Raw genomic sequence first — 12,618 nt, forward strand, 5'->3', positions numbered from 1 at the left:
CCCTGCGTCTGCCGCGCCAGCAGCTCCCGGTCCACGTCGTTCGACAGCGGCTTGTCGGAGAGGTAGTGCTCCAGGATGTCGCGACGACCCTGTGTGTGCGTATGGGAATGCGAACGTGAAGACGAACGTTAATGTGGTGTCAATGCGAGCGAAGACGACAAAACAAAAAATGGGGACATGCGCCGTTCACAACCCCGGACGACTGAAGAGGCCGTGCCGGTAAACAGCACCGAAACGCCGGAATCGCAACCCAGGAAGACATAAGACGATGTGTTCGGTTAGGATTAAGAGCTAGGGCGTGGGAGCACCATTGCATTGGCGTGCGCTGCGAAGCGTCGTCAGGAGTTCGGGTTTCGAGTTCGGGTGACGAGGCGTCAATCGATCGACTGGGAAGGAACCCGGTCGCTCGCACGCACCCGCCGCAACCTGGGAACCAGCTAGGTCGCCGACTTGTATCAGTAACGCATAAATAGCGCTGCTGATGTGCAGTGGATGCTTACGCAACGCGGCCTCGCACTGCATGCGTAAGCGAGTTCGTGATCAGGATCGCCGCAACCAGGCCCCGGCGCAGCGGCGATACTCGCGAACTTCCACCACTGCCTACCAAAGCGGGTGAATATACCCTTCAACATACACGCAGCGAGCATGCCGCGAGGAGGCCTCATTCCATGCGCGCATGAACTTTAGCAGTGTTACCAGCGACTACCTACGCCGCGGCCTACCAGTCCGTTGGTATGTCAACAGGGTATTGCTATGCCGATGCTGCCACAGTCATGGCCTTAGAACCCTAGTTTCTCGGAGCGGATGGTCCGCCACATATCCGCGGCAGGCCCGGCGCGCGCGCTCTATCTGTCGACAGCCACACCGCGCGCAAGCTCGTGCATCCGCGCAGCCATCTAGTTGCTTCGGCAGCACGACTGGAAGCTATGCGATGAGTTGCGCCAGCGGCTCACGCACATCGAAGCCCCCGCATGTTCGCTTGTCGTCTGGCCCTCGCTCGGGGTAGCTATTCGTTCCGGGCAACCCTTACTTGGAACGCGGGCTTGCGTCGCGGGGGTAAGAGACTATTGCGGGGTTCTCACTGGCCTGCTTCCTGGTAGTCTAAGCGAGCACCCCCCTTTGCTAAGGAAACCGCGGCCCCCTGTTTGGCCTCCTTCCCAGCCGCACCACCCCACAGGCCCCTCAGGCTCTACACGCCTTCACTTTAGCTCGCCACCTCTACCCGGGTATAATGAGCGCAGCCCTCGCCCTTGCGTGATCGGTGCTCGCGCATTGCATTACCCACCTCCCCACCCCACACCACCCACACCTCCACACCCACTCCCGCAGGCCCCCCAAAGTCACGCACCTGTATGTCGGGTAGCGGAACCGCCACCTGTACGTCCCGGCCCAGCAGCGAGCAGCGAGCAGCGAGGACCGAGGAGCGAGCAGAGGAGCGAGCAGAGGAGCGAGCGCAGGAACGAGGAGCGAGGCAGAAGCCAGAGGGAGGGAGAGAGGGAGGGAGGGAGCAAGGGCAGGGCGTTCAGGAGGGAAGGATAAGGGTTGCGAGGGCAGGGTATCGAAATGCCGCTGAGGCCTGCATCCACCGCCCATTCGCCCGCCCTGATGCATCCCTTGGCCGCCGGACCCGATGTATCCCCCCCCCCCACACACACACACACGCTCACCCACCCATCTATTCCCCCCTCCCCTCCTCCTCCTGCCCCACCCCCCTAAGAACATGTCTTCTCCTGTGTCTTGGTGTCTCTGTTTTCTCACTGGGAACGGGGTAAACACAACCCCCTCCTCCTCCCCCCCATTCGGCAACGACTTCATCTGCAGTCTGCAGTGCAGCCCATACCGCGTTTCCAACTACCGTATCTTTGCCACGCGCGCACACCCCACCTGGCGGTCGAAGCGGCCCGGGCGCTTGAGCGCTGGGTCCAGTGACTCGGGCAGGTTGGTGGCGGCCATGACGATGACGCCCTCCGTGGCCTGAGGGGGGAGAGGGGGTGGGAGGCAGGGGCATTGCATTCGTGATTATTTAAGAGGTGAAGGCGTAGCCAGGAACCGTAGCAGGGGAGAGGGGTGGGAGGCAGGGGGGGGGGGGGTTGTAGATACCAGCCCAAACTAAACCAAACCCAATGCAATTGAGCGAGGGGGGTTGCAGAGATTGTTGCAGAGTTTATCGCGAGCCCAACGAAAAGGTCCAATCATCATCAGACAGAGGGGGAGAGAGAGGAGGGGATGAAGATGGGCAGCCAGGGGGGCTGCAAAGATTGGTACAGAGAAGTGGGGGTGCTGTCATGTCATATTCACCACACCCCTCGCTCCGTACCTGGCATATTGCCACCTGCATCCAAGCGCACCTGCTTCTACCTCGACGCCTTCCTCGCCTGCCCCCCCCCCCCCCCGCCCCTCCCACCCACCCACCCACCCACCCATCCAACCACCCACCCAACCCCTCTCCCACCCACCTCGAACCCGTCCATCTCCACCAGCAGCTGGTTGAGCGTCTTGCGCGTGTGGTTCTCCCAGGCTTTGCGGTTACCGCCGATGGCGTCGATCTCGTCAATGAACACGATGCATGGTGACTTCTTCTTGGCGGCAGCGAACAGCGCGCGCATCCTGAGTGGGCGATTGATGTAATGATGGCAATTGATGAGAATGGAGAAACGGAGCTGCTGTGTGCGTGAATGTAAGAGTGAAACGACATGAGCTAGAAGCTGGTGAGGGGTTGCTAAGGAGCGAGGGAGGGGCTGAGCGGCCCGCACATGAGAGATGAAGCGAGAGACCGTGATGCAGCAGCGGCAAGTGTGAGGGCGACGCATGCGAACGATGTATGGCGCAATAACACATGGGGGCGCACGCGCACGATGACACGATAACGATCTGGGTATGGCACATGCACGCCCACGCCTGACCTACCCCCACCCCTGCCCCTCCAGTCCGTGCTCCTGTGGTCGCACCGCAGCACAGGCACGCCCAGCTTCCCCCCACGGGGCGGAGGCGCGCTCCCTCCCTCGCTGCTGCCGCCACACACGCCATTCGCACGCCACACACACACACACACACACACACACACACACACACACACACACACACACACACACACACACACACACACACACACACACACACACGCGTGTTCACTATCAGGTGAGCTCGACTACGACCAGCGGGCGGGAATCCGGGAATAAGGCGTGCTGGGTAAACGTTGGGTGCGCGCCCAGGGCGCGGAGCATGGACGCATACAGGTGCATCGCGGGGTCAGGCCGAATGGTCGCCCGTGGGGTTCCAGGCTTATCGCGGGTAAGTATGACTACCTGGGTCACGACAGTCACGCGACGCTCGGTAAAATGGTGGGTATCGGTAAGTAACTCCGGCGTCGTCTGGGCGGGCTTTCGTTTCGTTTTTTAACACACACACACACACACACACACACACACACACACACACACACACACACACACACACACACACACACACACACACACACACTCACCTGCGGCTGCCCACGCCCACGTACAGCTCCTCGAACTCGGAGCCGGCGCGGTAGAAGAACGGCACACCCGCCTCGCCTGTACGCGTTTTTGGAAAGGGCGTGTGTGTGTTTGCGTTTGCGTGTGTGTTTGGTAAAGGGTGTGTGTGAGGCGTGAGCACGGGCTGCTCGTGCGCAGCAAGCCAACACAAGCAACGGCAGGAGTACAGGAGCAGCTGCAGCTACAGAGGCGCTCTGCCCGACATGCCGGTGATGCACACCGCTATAGAGAACAGCGGACGCTGCGTGTGAAGCGCCGCCTGCCGCCCCCCGCCCCCCCCCCTCCCGCTCCATGCTCCCGTACCGTGTTTCTGCTCTGTCCAACCAGCCGCTTCCCCCGCTCCCCTCAAGTCTCATTCATTTCATGTCGCAGCCCCTTCATACACGCGTTTGTCTGCACCCATAGGACTTTCTCTCTGGCATATTACCCCTCGCCCTTCAACCCTAGCCCCATCCCCACACCCTTATCCCGTCCCACCCAGCCTCAACAGCACCCACCCGCCACCGCCTTGGCCAGCAGCGTCTTGCCGGTGCCGGGCGGCCCCGTCAGCAGGACGCCCTTTGGCAGCTTGGCGCCCAGGCGCGTGAACTTGGTGGGGTTGCGCAGGAACTCCACGACCTAGGATGTTGGGTAGGGAGAGGGAGGGAGGGAGGGAGGGGTGACATTCAGTTTTGATTAAGAAGAAGCGAAGTTGTAGCCGGGCACATTGGCGGAGTAGCTTATTCAGGACCGGGCACATTAGATGGAGGTAGCTTATTCCGAACCCAACCATACCAAGCACAAGAGGGGCGTAGTCGAAACCACTTTCAAGACCACAGGACCCCTAACTTAGGGGAATTTGCCGTGCATGATAGGCGGGGCACGGAGCTCACAGGATTGGGGACTGCAACCCCTGCCCACTGTGCCCACACGCCACACCCCACGCCCTCCTCTCCGGCTCCTCACCTCTTTGAGCTCCTCCTTGGCCTCGTCACAGCCCTTGACGTCCTTGAAGGTGCGGATGGACTGTGGCGCGAGAGCGGGGAGGGGGGTAGCCATCCATGGGATGGTGTGTATCAAATATGAAGTGAAGTGCCGACGTCCAGAGGTAGCAGGGAGGGGGGAGGTTACATGCATGATTACTTAAGAAGTGAAGGCGTAGCCAGGAACAGTAGTATAGCAGACGCGTTGTTACCGATGGGGTTGCAAGGATGTTTGGAAAAGCGGTACAGGATGCACTGGAGACTGAAGATCCCCGCCCTCCTCTCTCGCTCTATCGCGTACGGACAGCCGTACATACACACTGCCGTACACACACGGCCACAACACACGCCCGCCCACCCGGACCCCACCCGACACCCCGTTTTCTTGTTACGCGGAGAAGGACTTAGTCAGCGCGGGTCCCCTCCCATTCCATCCACGCATCCCCACCCACGCGCCTACCCGAACCACACCCGAACACACGCACACACAAACACACACACACACACACACACACACACACACACACACACACACACACACACACACACACGGCCGTACACGCCCACCTTCTCCGACATCTCCTCCTTCTTATACTCCTTGGGGTCCACGCTGGGCCCGCCGCCGGGGCCCGAGCTGGAGGCGGAGGCGCCGCTGCCGCCGCCGCCCGCCGACGAAGACACGGGCGGGCCGGCGCCGGCCGACAGGCCCGAGCTGGGGTAGGTCAGCGCGCCGCCGGCGGCCTGCACGCGCCGGATGGCCTGCATGTGCGCCGATGCAAACGTTTGTGGCGATGAGCTAGACGGGAACGGGAGGAGGGGATTTGGCTTGGGAGTGGGAAAAGCGGGCGCATGGGCCAGGGATTGCTGCAGGTGGATCGCGTGGTGTGAAACAAACGCCCGGCTCGCACTGGGGCCGCCCGCTAGCCAACCGGCCGCAGCCAAACCCCCCTAGCCAACCTTACGCTAGCCAGCCCATGCTACTCCTCTCCTTACCAACCGCCCGTCCATTGCCATTCCCCTGCGCCGGCTTCCTCCCGCGCCCGGTCAGTCCTGCCCGGCCAGCCCTGGCCGTCCGCCCGCTCCCATGCCGCAATGCCCACACCCAACCACCCACCCAACCAACCACCCCAACCACCTCAACAACCCAACCACCCTAACCAACCCAACCAACCCACCTGGGCTCCCACCACGAACGCGAGCGCCAGCATCACCGCCACAGCCGCCATGCCCATCAGCCGCGCCATGAAGGCCAGCGGCCGCAGCAGCAGCGGCAGCGGCTTGGCGGCGGGAGCCGCCGCGGCGGCGGCGGCGGCAGCGGAGGCGCCGGTCTGTGAAGGGCACGGCGGGGTGCAGGGGTGAGGTGTGTTTGTGAAGCGTGTGAGGAGTGGGCTGGGGTGCAAAACTGAGAGGTCCGGGTTGTGCAGCCTGGCGGCGACAGGGGTGGTGCGTGTGGTCTCTCTGCCACCCCTGGCGCCCCCGGGTGCTGCTGGCCCGCTGCCCCGCACCGGAGCCAATACACCGCCCTGCCCGCCCGCTGCCCTGTCGCCTGCTGCCCTGCCCGCCTGCTGCCCTGTCGCCTGCTGCCCTGCCCGCCTGCTGCCCTGTCGCCTGCTGCCCTGCCCGCCTGCTGCCCTGTCGCCGTGCCAGGCTGTAACCCCGACCCTCATGGCTAGGGCCAGCGCGAGGAGTGGGCTGATGAACCCCCTCCCAACACCCCCTGCATCCGTTATGTGAGCCCAAGCCCCGACCCCGGCACCACCGTTCCAGCAACCCACAAGCACCAGCACCAGCACCAGCACCAGCACCAGCACCAGCACCAGCACCAGCACCAGCACCAGCACCAGCACCAGCACCAGCACCCCACCCAAGTCATGCAGCCCCAGCCCTGCAACCCCCCGCCCATCACGCAGCCCCTGTCCAGCAATGCCACCGCCGCCCGCAACCACCTCCAGCCCAAGCCGTCCCCAGACCCGCACCGTCCGCCACCCCCGCTGACCTTTGTTTACTTGGGGATTGCAATGAACTAACCCCCCCCCCCTCCCGTCAAAGCCACTATCACGACCAGCACCACCTCATCGTCCTCTTCTCCCTCCAGTCCCAGCCCCCGCCCCCCCCTATTGCATTGGGTTTGGTTTAGTTTGGGCTGGTATCTACAACCCCCCCCCCCGGCCTGTAGCCCCGCACCCTCCTCCTCCACCGCCGCCGCACCTGCAGCGCCCCCGGCGGCACCCCGGTGATGACCACGTGCAGCGGCCGCCGCCCAGAGGAGCCAACCGCCGGCAGCTCCCCCGCCGCCGCCACCGCCGCCGCTGAGGACAGCGCGGCGCCGCCCTCGCCGCCGGCCGCGGCAGCGCCGGCCGCCGGGCTGGAGGCCAGCTGTTCCTGTGCGTGCAGGACATCGCGTATGACAATCATGAAAGTAGGTTAGGCAAGGGTTTTGCGGTTCTGCGCGACGTCGTTGGAGTGCGTGATGTTGATGAGGAAGGAAGGTGCGGCCGGTAAGGGGTGGCGCTGACCGTCAACGTACGGCCTGATCCTAGCACGACTCGACCCGTCCCTACCCACTAGGCGCGATGGGGCAACCTCGCTTCACGCAAAAGCTGTCAAAGCGGTTGCCAGCCGCCAATCACAGCGCCTCCCTTGCCTCTCCCCCCTCGCACCGGCCCCTGACGTCCCGCGCTACCAGGGCGCCATTGCTGCTCCATCAGTGCCCCTTGGCCGGCATCCGACTATCTGCTCCCTTTCCCCCTTGCCCTTGCCCAATACCGCTTTTCCAACCATCTTGTGATCCGCCTTTCCCTTTCCCCCTCTCCCTTTCCCCCTCTCCCTTTCCCCTTGTCCCGCTTTCCCGCCAACCGCCAACCGCCAACCACCACCCGCCAACCACCACCCGCCGTACCTGCAGGTCACGCAGCAGCTCCGACAGCGTCCGCGGCGGCGGCAGCGGCGGCTCCGCGGCGGCGGCACCAGCAGCGGCGTCCTCGTCGGCCCGGGCAGCTGAGGCGGCGGCGGCCGAGGCGGCGGCTGCCTCGGCCGCGTCCGCCTTCGCCAGCTCCTTCACGCGGCCTGGAGGTTGAGGACATTGCGCGGTTGCGCGCCACAATATGGATATGGATGCAGTTTGGGGCTGCAGTTGCAGTTGCGACAACCGCCTAGCGGCTAGAACGGCTTCCCCAGTCCCCATAACCACCCCACGCCGCCGCCCCCATTTTGCCCACCACCCAACTTCCGCCCCCGCCGCCCCCACCACCCTCGCCCCCAACACCCCACCCCCACCGCAACCCGCCACCGCCAGCGTGGCCTGGCTCGGGGTCTTGGTTTATCGCGGGGCCTGGAATGAACTACCCCACCCCACCCCACCCCACCCCACTCCACTTCCCCATCCCCGCACCCCCCTATCCCCGGTCTCACCTGTGGCAATGAGCGCCTTCAGGTACTCAGCCGCCACTGCGCCGTTGACTGCGAAGCGGCGGCTCTCCACCCTCGCCACCACCTCGCGCGGGTTGGCGCCCACCAGCTCGCTGAGGTAGGCGGCGTGCTTGTCCGCGTCCTGGGGAGGGAGGCGGAGGTGGAGGTGGGGGCAGGGGAGGTGGGGTGGGGGGGGAGGTAGAAGCAGGCGAGGAGGGTTACGGGGTAGGAGGGCGGTAGGGTGGGCCTACTGGGTTGTTGGCACGGGTAACGGAGAAGAGCACGGGTGGCGGTGGCGGGCGGTGTTGGTGGTGGCATGCGGATGCCAACCAAAGGGCGGATACCGCGCAAGGGAAGCGGAAGCGCATTGCGCCGCCGCGTGTACGGGCACTCCGGGACCGTCGCCCCAGTGTGGTTTCTCCCCCGGGGGACCACAGTCGAGTGCCACTCCGGTTGTCAAAGCATAGGCCACGCTCTCCTCCTCGCTCGTTTGCATGGGTCTCGTACTAGTTGGTTCGGTTTAGTTTTGGCTGGCACCTCCAACCCCTCCCCACCGTGGCCTGCCAGCTCCGAAGTGCCCGTCCCTGAATGGCTGCTGCCGCCTGCACGGCTGCTGCCGCACCACACCGCAAAGCCTTCCGTCAACGCCACGCTGCTCCAATTCTTCCCAACCCTGAGACATTCTCCCCAACCCTGAGAGCTGTCCAGCCCCCCCTCACGCAGTCCTCTCACACGCCCACGCCAACCAACCCCACCACACCACACCCCGCTACACCGGGTCTCCTAAGCCCCTGCGCCGCACCCTCACACGTGCCCGCGCGCCGCGCCCACCTTGGGGTCTGCCTCGCACGCCTCCCTCAGTCGTCTCAAGTGCTGCAGCCGCACCCAGGCCGGGAACTGAGACACCGCCGCCGCCAGCGCGGCAAACCAGCTGAGCAGCTGCCTCAGGAAGGGCGGCAGCGACGAGGAGCTGGGAGAGGAGCTGGGAGAGGAGCTGGGAGAGGAGCTGGGAGAGGAGCTAGAGGAAGCTGCGCTGCCCAGCGGCGTCGCGGCGGGGGTCGCAGCCCCGCTGCTGGCGCTGCTGCTAGTGCCACCGCCGGCACCGGTGCTAGTGCTAGCGCTGGTGCTAGCGCCGGTGCTAGGGCTAGGGCTGGCAGCGCTGGCAGGGCTGGGTGTGGAGGTAGCCGGGGTGGCGGGGGTGGCGGAGGCAGGCGCGGCGCCCCCGGACGCCGCTGCACACCCCTGCGGTCCCCCCGCCGCCGCGGGTGCCACGGCCGGCGCCGCGGCGCCGTCGCCCGCCGCCCCAGCGGGCAACGCCGCTGCCTGCGGCTGCTGGCCGGGACCGCCGCTGCCGGGTGCGGGTCCGGCGGCGGGTGACCCGCCCGCCGGGCTCGGGGCATCGGATGACCCCGCTGCCGCAATTTGGAAGATGGGCAGACGCCGATAGGCTGGTCCAGGCCAGCAGCGCGGGCTGGCGGTGAAGCGCGAAAAGTCCGATCTATGGCATCTACTGTTCAGCTGCAGACTCCGCGAAAGTCCCAGTGGCATCATTGCTGCAATATATGTGGGAATACTGCAATGTCACAATGTTTAAGCTCAGCCGCAACCGGATAGCCGCGACCACAACCGCCCCCCACACCGCAGACGACCAAGTGCTAGTTACTTAGAAGTTCAAACTCACCAAAGCCGCAACAGCGCCCTTGGCGCACGCGATGTTAGAGTAGCGCGATAGGGCTTTCTTGTCTGCTATCTTATGGCGTGTTTCTACTTCAGCTTCACGATAATGTGCACTCTTTAGGGATACTATAAATCGTAGCGGTTAAAGGAAGGAGCGCGTTGGTCAGCGTAAGTTCGGGGCCTCGAGAGGTGCCTGGGAGACCCAACGATATTATGTTAGCAACGCAAAGCCCTGACTGTCTTGTAGGTATTAAAGGAAGTAGGAATGGCCGGGAGCCTCGTGTGAGCGTTGGCTCATCCGGGTTCGTGTTAGTGGTTGGCCCCCCTCCGGCAGCCGATGGCGACGAACCCGTGGCCCATGACCCCCCGCCCCTACACATACCTGCTGTACATGAACGCAAAGGGCTGTTTTAATTGATGTTGAAGGGGCTGCACACGGGCGTCGCAAGGGCTGTTCGGCCGTGCGGGGAGCTGCTGGATGGGGACTGATGGGGTGGTGCAGGCGTGTGACAAGACCACAAGAACAGGGTCTTCGCAGGAACACCCGTTAGCTCCCCAGTCTGCAAGATGTAACCTTGCGCAGGATCAAGGATGCGGCAGGGGAGAGGGAGAGTCAGCCAAGATCCGGAATCCGTGTTTTGGCATTGCGTGAACATTGACGCGGTCTTCGCGCGCGCAAAAGGCCTAAAGCGATCAAACCTTTTCAGCTTGAGTTCTTCGCAAGAGGCCAAGAGCATAGCACAACACATTCACTTTCAAAGACTCTCGCTGTCCATTCCCTGCCTGTTTATTCCAGTTTGACATTCCGACTGCAAATCCAAACACAGCGACCAACATGAACGGTGAGGCCAAGCTGATTGGCGCAGGATAGGCGCAGTGGCTGACGGTTGGCAAGAGATGCCACGTCGCAGGACAGTTGGTGACACGCCGCGCTTTTGAGCTTGGCACCCATGATCGCGCGTGCGCTGCTAGCTCGGAATTACTGATCTGTAAACTTGCGCCACCTCGTCCATCCAGGCGACGCTGGACTGTCCGGGGAACCGCAGGGGCTCGAGCAGCGCATGAAGGCGCACGTTACCGCGTCCGAGCAGCGCACGAAAGCGCACATCGACGAGTCGGAGCAGCGCACGAAGGCGTATGTGGACGCCAAAACTGCAGAGCTTAAGGAGGAGTTCAGCAGCGCGCTCGCCCACGTGGGCTTCAACATCGTGGCGCGACTCAAGAACGTGGCTGCGGCCACGGACGCGCCGCTTGAGAAGTTGAAGAAGGAGAGCGGCCAGAACGCCGGCAGCATGCCGCCCAGCCCGCCCTTCCCGGCGGACAAGGCGGCGCTGTTCGGCACCACCACGGCTGAGCACATCAACGCGCTGCAGAACTTCTACGGTGTGGAGTTTGGAGCGGGGGCAGCTGAGGCGGGGCGTGCCTCCCGCACCAACACCCTGCAGCAGAGGCGCCGGCAGCTGGGTGCGTTCCTGGGGGCGCGGTAGAGGCAGCAGCCCCAAAGCTGGGCGGCGTTAGATGCTGGCCACCAGGCAAGTGAGCGGCATCAATCAATGATAAGGGGCTGTACGCTTCTGGTAGGCGGTTATTTGCTAGGCAGCACAGGTCAGGGCGGGCCGGGGGAATACCGGACTCATGACTGAAGTATGGGCTGTTGGCTTGCCGTGTCCACTACTGCGGCATGGGCACGTTGCTGTGTGCGCATATTTGCTCGACATGTGTGCTGCCGGCAATCGATATGCATGCTCATCTTGGCACCCAACCCAATTCCCACCCCGTCTACCATGGTCGGCCATGTGATTGCACCCTCACACTACCATTTCGCCGTTCCCATTCAACTCAACACGCCCCTGGCCCTACCGCCCTGCCTGTATACCACCGCAGACCTGATGATGTCTGCACGGCGCTGGAATTGTTGCAGCCAGCAGCAGCCGAAGCTGTTAGACACGCTCCTTATTGGCCCCACGCATTTTGCCTGGCAGCAGCTCGTTCACCGCACCCCAGCGTTGTGACATGCTATCGAAGGCTGGGCGGGGGCAAAGCAAAAGGCAGGAGCACAGGAAAGGCCTGGAGAATCAGGGGCAAAGGAAAGGGCCTGGAGAGGTTTGGTGCTGCATTTAGTCACAGGGAGGCGCGAGGCGATGATGTAAGTTTGCGAAGGCGTGGCCTGGGCAGCGGCAGGGGGCTGGGCAGCGGCAGGGGCAAAGGGCAGAGCTGAGAGAGTGTGAGGCTGTGCTGCAGGGATGAAGTGGCTATCGTACAGTGCTTTATTCGTTATAGGTGTTTATTGCGGACTGGCTTCCCCCATGTTGAGGGGCGACCCGCCGGCATGTGCAGACAATGAGGCTGGAGACGCATGGTCGTGAAGCGCAGCGGTGCCTGTACAAACCGACCCCAGCTGTAGGTAAGGGTGACGGGGGCATCCGGCCAGGTAGCGATGACATGTCAAACGGTGACGGTGAGGAAGTGACTTTTGACAAGAAAAGGTGGCTCTCCCTTGCAAGGGAAAAGTGGGCTGTGCCGCCACGCCACGTCCTCCGTCTGAGGCCGAAGGTTCCGATACTAGCCTCATCTCCCGGACATAGCCGGGGTCGGTTTGTACAGGCACCGCCCGCCATATGTGCCCAGTCGCGCCCAGCTATCAAGCACTAGTGCAGCAGGCAGCAGGCCAACCAGACAGCAAGGAAAACACCCCTGCCGCTGCAGCTGACTGCCCGCTACGCCATCCTCGTCAGCACAGGTCGCTAACCAGACAACACCGGCAGGTCTCAACCTGCGCGCCGGCGCCGCTTTGAAGGCGGCGCCGCGCTGTCCTCCTCCACGTGGCCTTGCCCGCCCCCTCTGCTCCGAACATGCGCGCCGCCACTGCCGCTGGGCCCAGGGCCGCCCGTGCCGCCACCACCACCGGGCCCAACGCCGTGGCCGCTGCTGTTGCCGCCGGTAGGCGCGGTGCCACCGCCGCCGCCACCGCCGTCTCCAGGCCCTGCACCGCCGCCACCGCCACCGCCACCGCCACCGCCGCCGCCAGGCCCTGCACCGCCACCGCCGCC

General features: G+C 63.9%; 2 protein-coding genes across 2 annotated transcripts in view; one reads left to right on the forward strand and one right to left on the reverse strand.

The window, feature by feature from the left end:
- The window catches only part of CHLRE_14g625625v5 (uncharacterized protein), a 14,319-nt gene extending 4,504 nt beyond the window's left edge, over window positions 1–9,815 (reverse strand). The window contains exons 1-14 of the mRNA XM_043070269.1: window positions 9,573–9,815; window positions 8,723–9,444; window positions 7,895–8,033; window positions 7,383–7,549; window positions 6,692–6,865; window positions 5,659–5,811; window positions 5,051–5,242; window positions 4,467–4,526; window positions 4,019–4,139; window positions 3,485–3,560; window positions 2,457–2,607; window positions 1,885–1,974; window positions 1,349–1,375; window positions 2–89 (exon numbers count right to left, since the gene is read on the reverse strand). Coding sequence (XP_042916942.1) covers window positions 2–89; window positions 1,349–1,375; window positions 1,885–1,974; window positions 2,457–2,607; window positions 3,485–3,560; window positions 4,019–4,139; window positions 4,467–4,526; window positions 5,051–5,242; window positions 5,659–5,811; window positions 6,692–6,865; window positions 7,383–7,549; window positions 7,895–8,033; window positions 8,723–9,442 — 2,158 coding nt within the window. The 5' untranslated portion in view covers window positions 9,443–9,444; window positions 9,573–9,815. The remainder of the gene's footprint in view (window position 1; window positions 90–1,348; window positions 1,376–1,884; window positions 1,975–2,456; window positions 2,608–3,484; window positions 3,561–4,018; window positions 4,140–4,466; window positions 4,527–5,050; window positions 5,243–5,658; window positions 5,812–6,691; window positions 6,866–7,382; window positions 7,550–7,894; window positions 8,034–8,722; window positions 9,445–9,572) is intronic.
- A 442-nt stretch (window positions 9,816–10,257) lies between these two features.
- Window positions 10,258–12,307, forward strand: CHLRE_14g625650v5 (uncharacterized protein). Its single transcript, XM_043070270.1, has 3 exons — window positions 10,258–10,410; window positions 10,586–11,100; window positions 11,453–12,307. The coding sequence occupies exons 1-2, from the start codon at window positions 10,404–10,406 to the stop codon at window positions 11,053–11,055; spliced, it is 477 nt and encodes a 158-aa protein (XP_042916943.1). The 5' UTR covers window positions 10,258–10,403; the 3' UTR covers window positions 11,056–11,100; window positions 11,453–12,307.
- The last annotated feature ends 311 nt before the right edge of the window (window positions 12,308–12,618 follow it).

The sequence above is a fragment of the Chlamydomonas reinhardtii genome, chromosome 14 (genome assembly GCF_000002595.2).
Source record: "Chlamydomonas reinhardtii strain CC-503 cw92 mt+ chromosome 14, whole genome shotgun sequence".
Taxonomy (NCBI): Eukaryota; Viridiplantae; Chlorophyta; class Chlorophyceae; order Chlamydomonadales; family Chlamydomonadaceae; genus Chlamydomonas; species Chlamydomonas reinhardtii.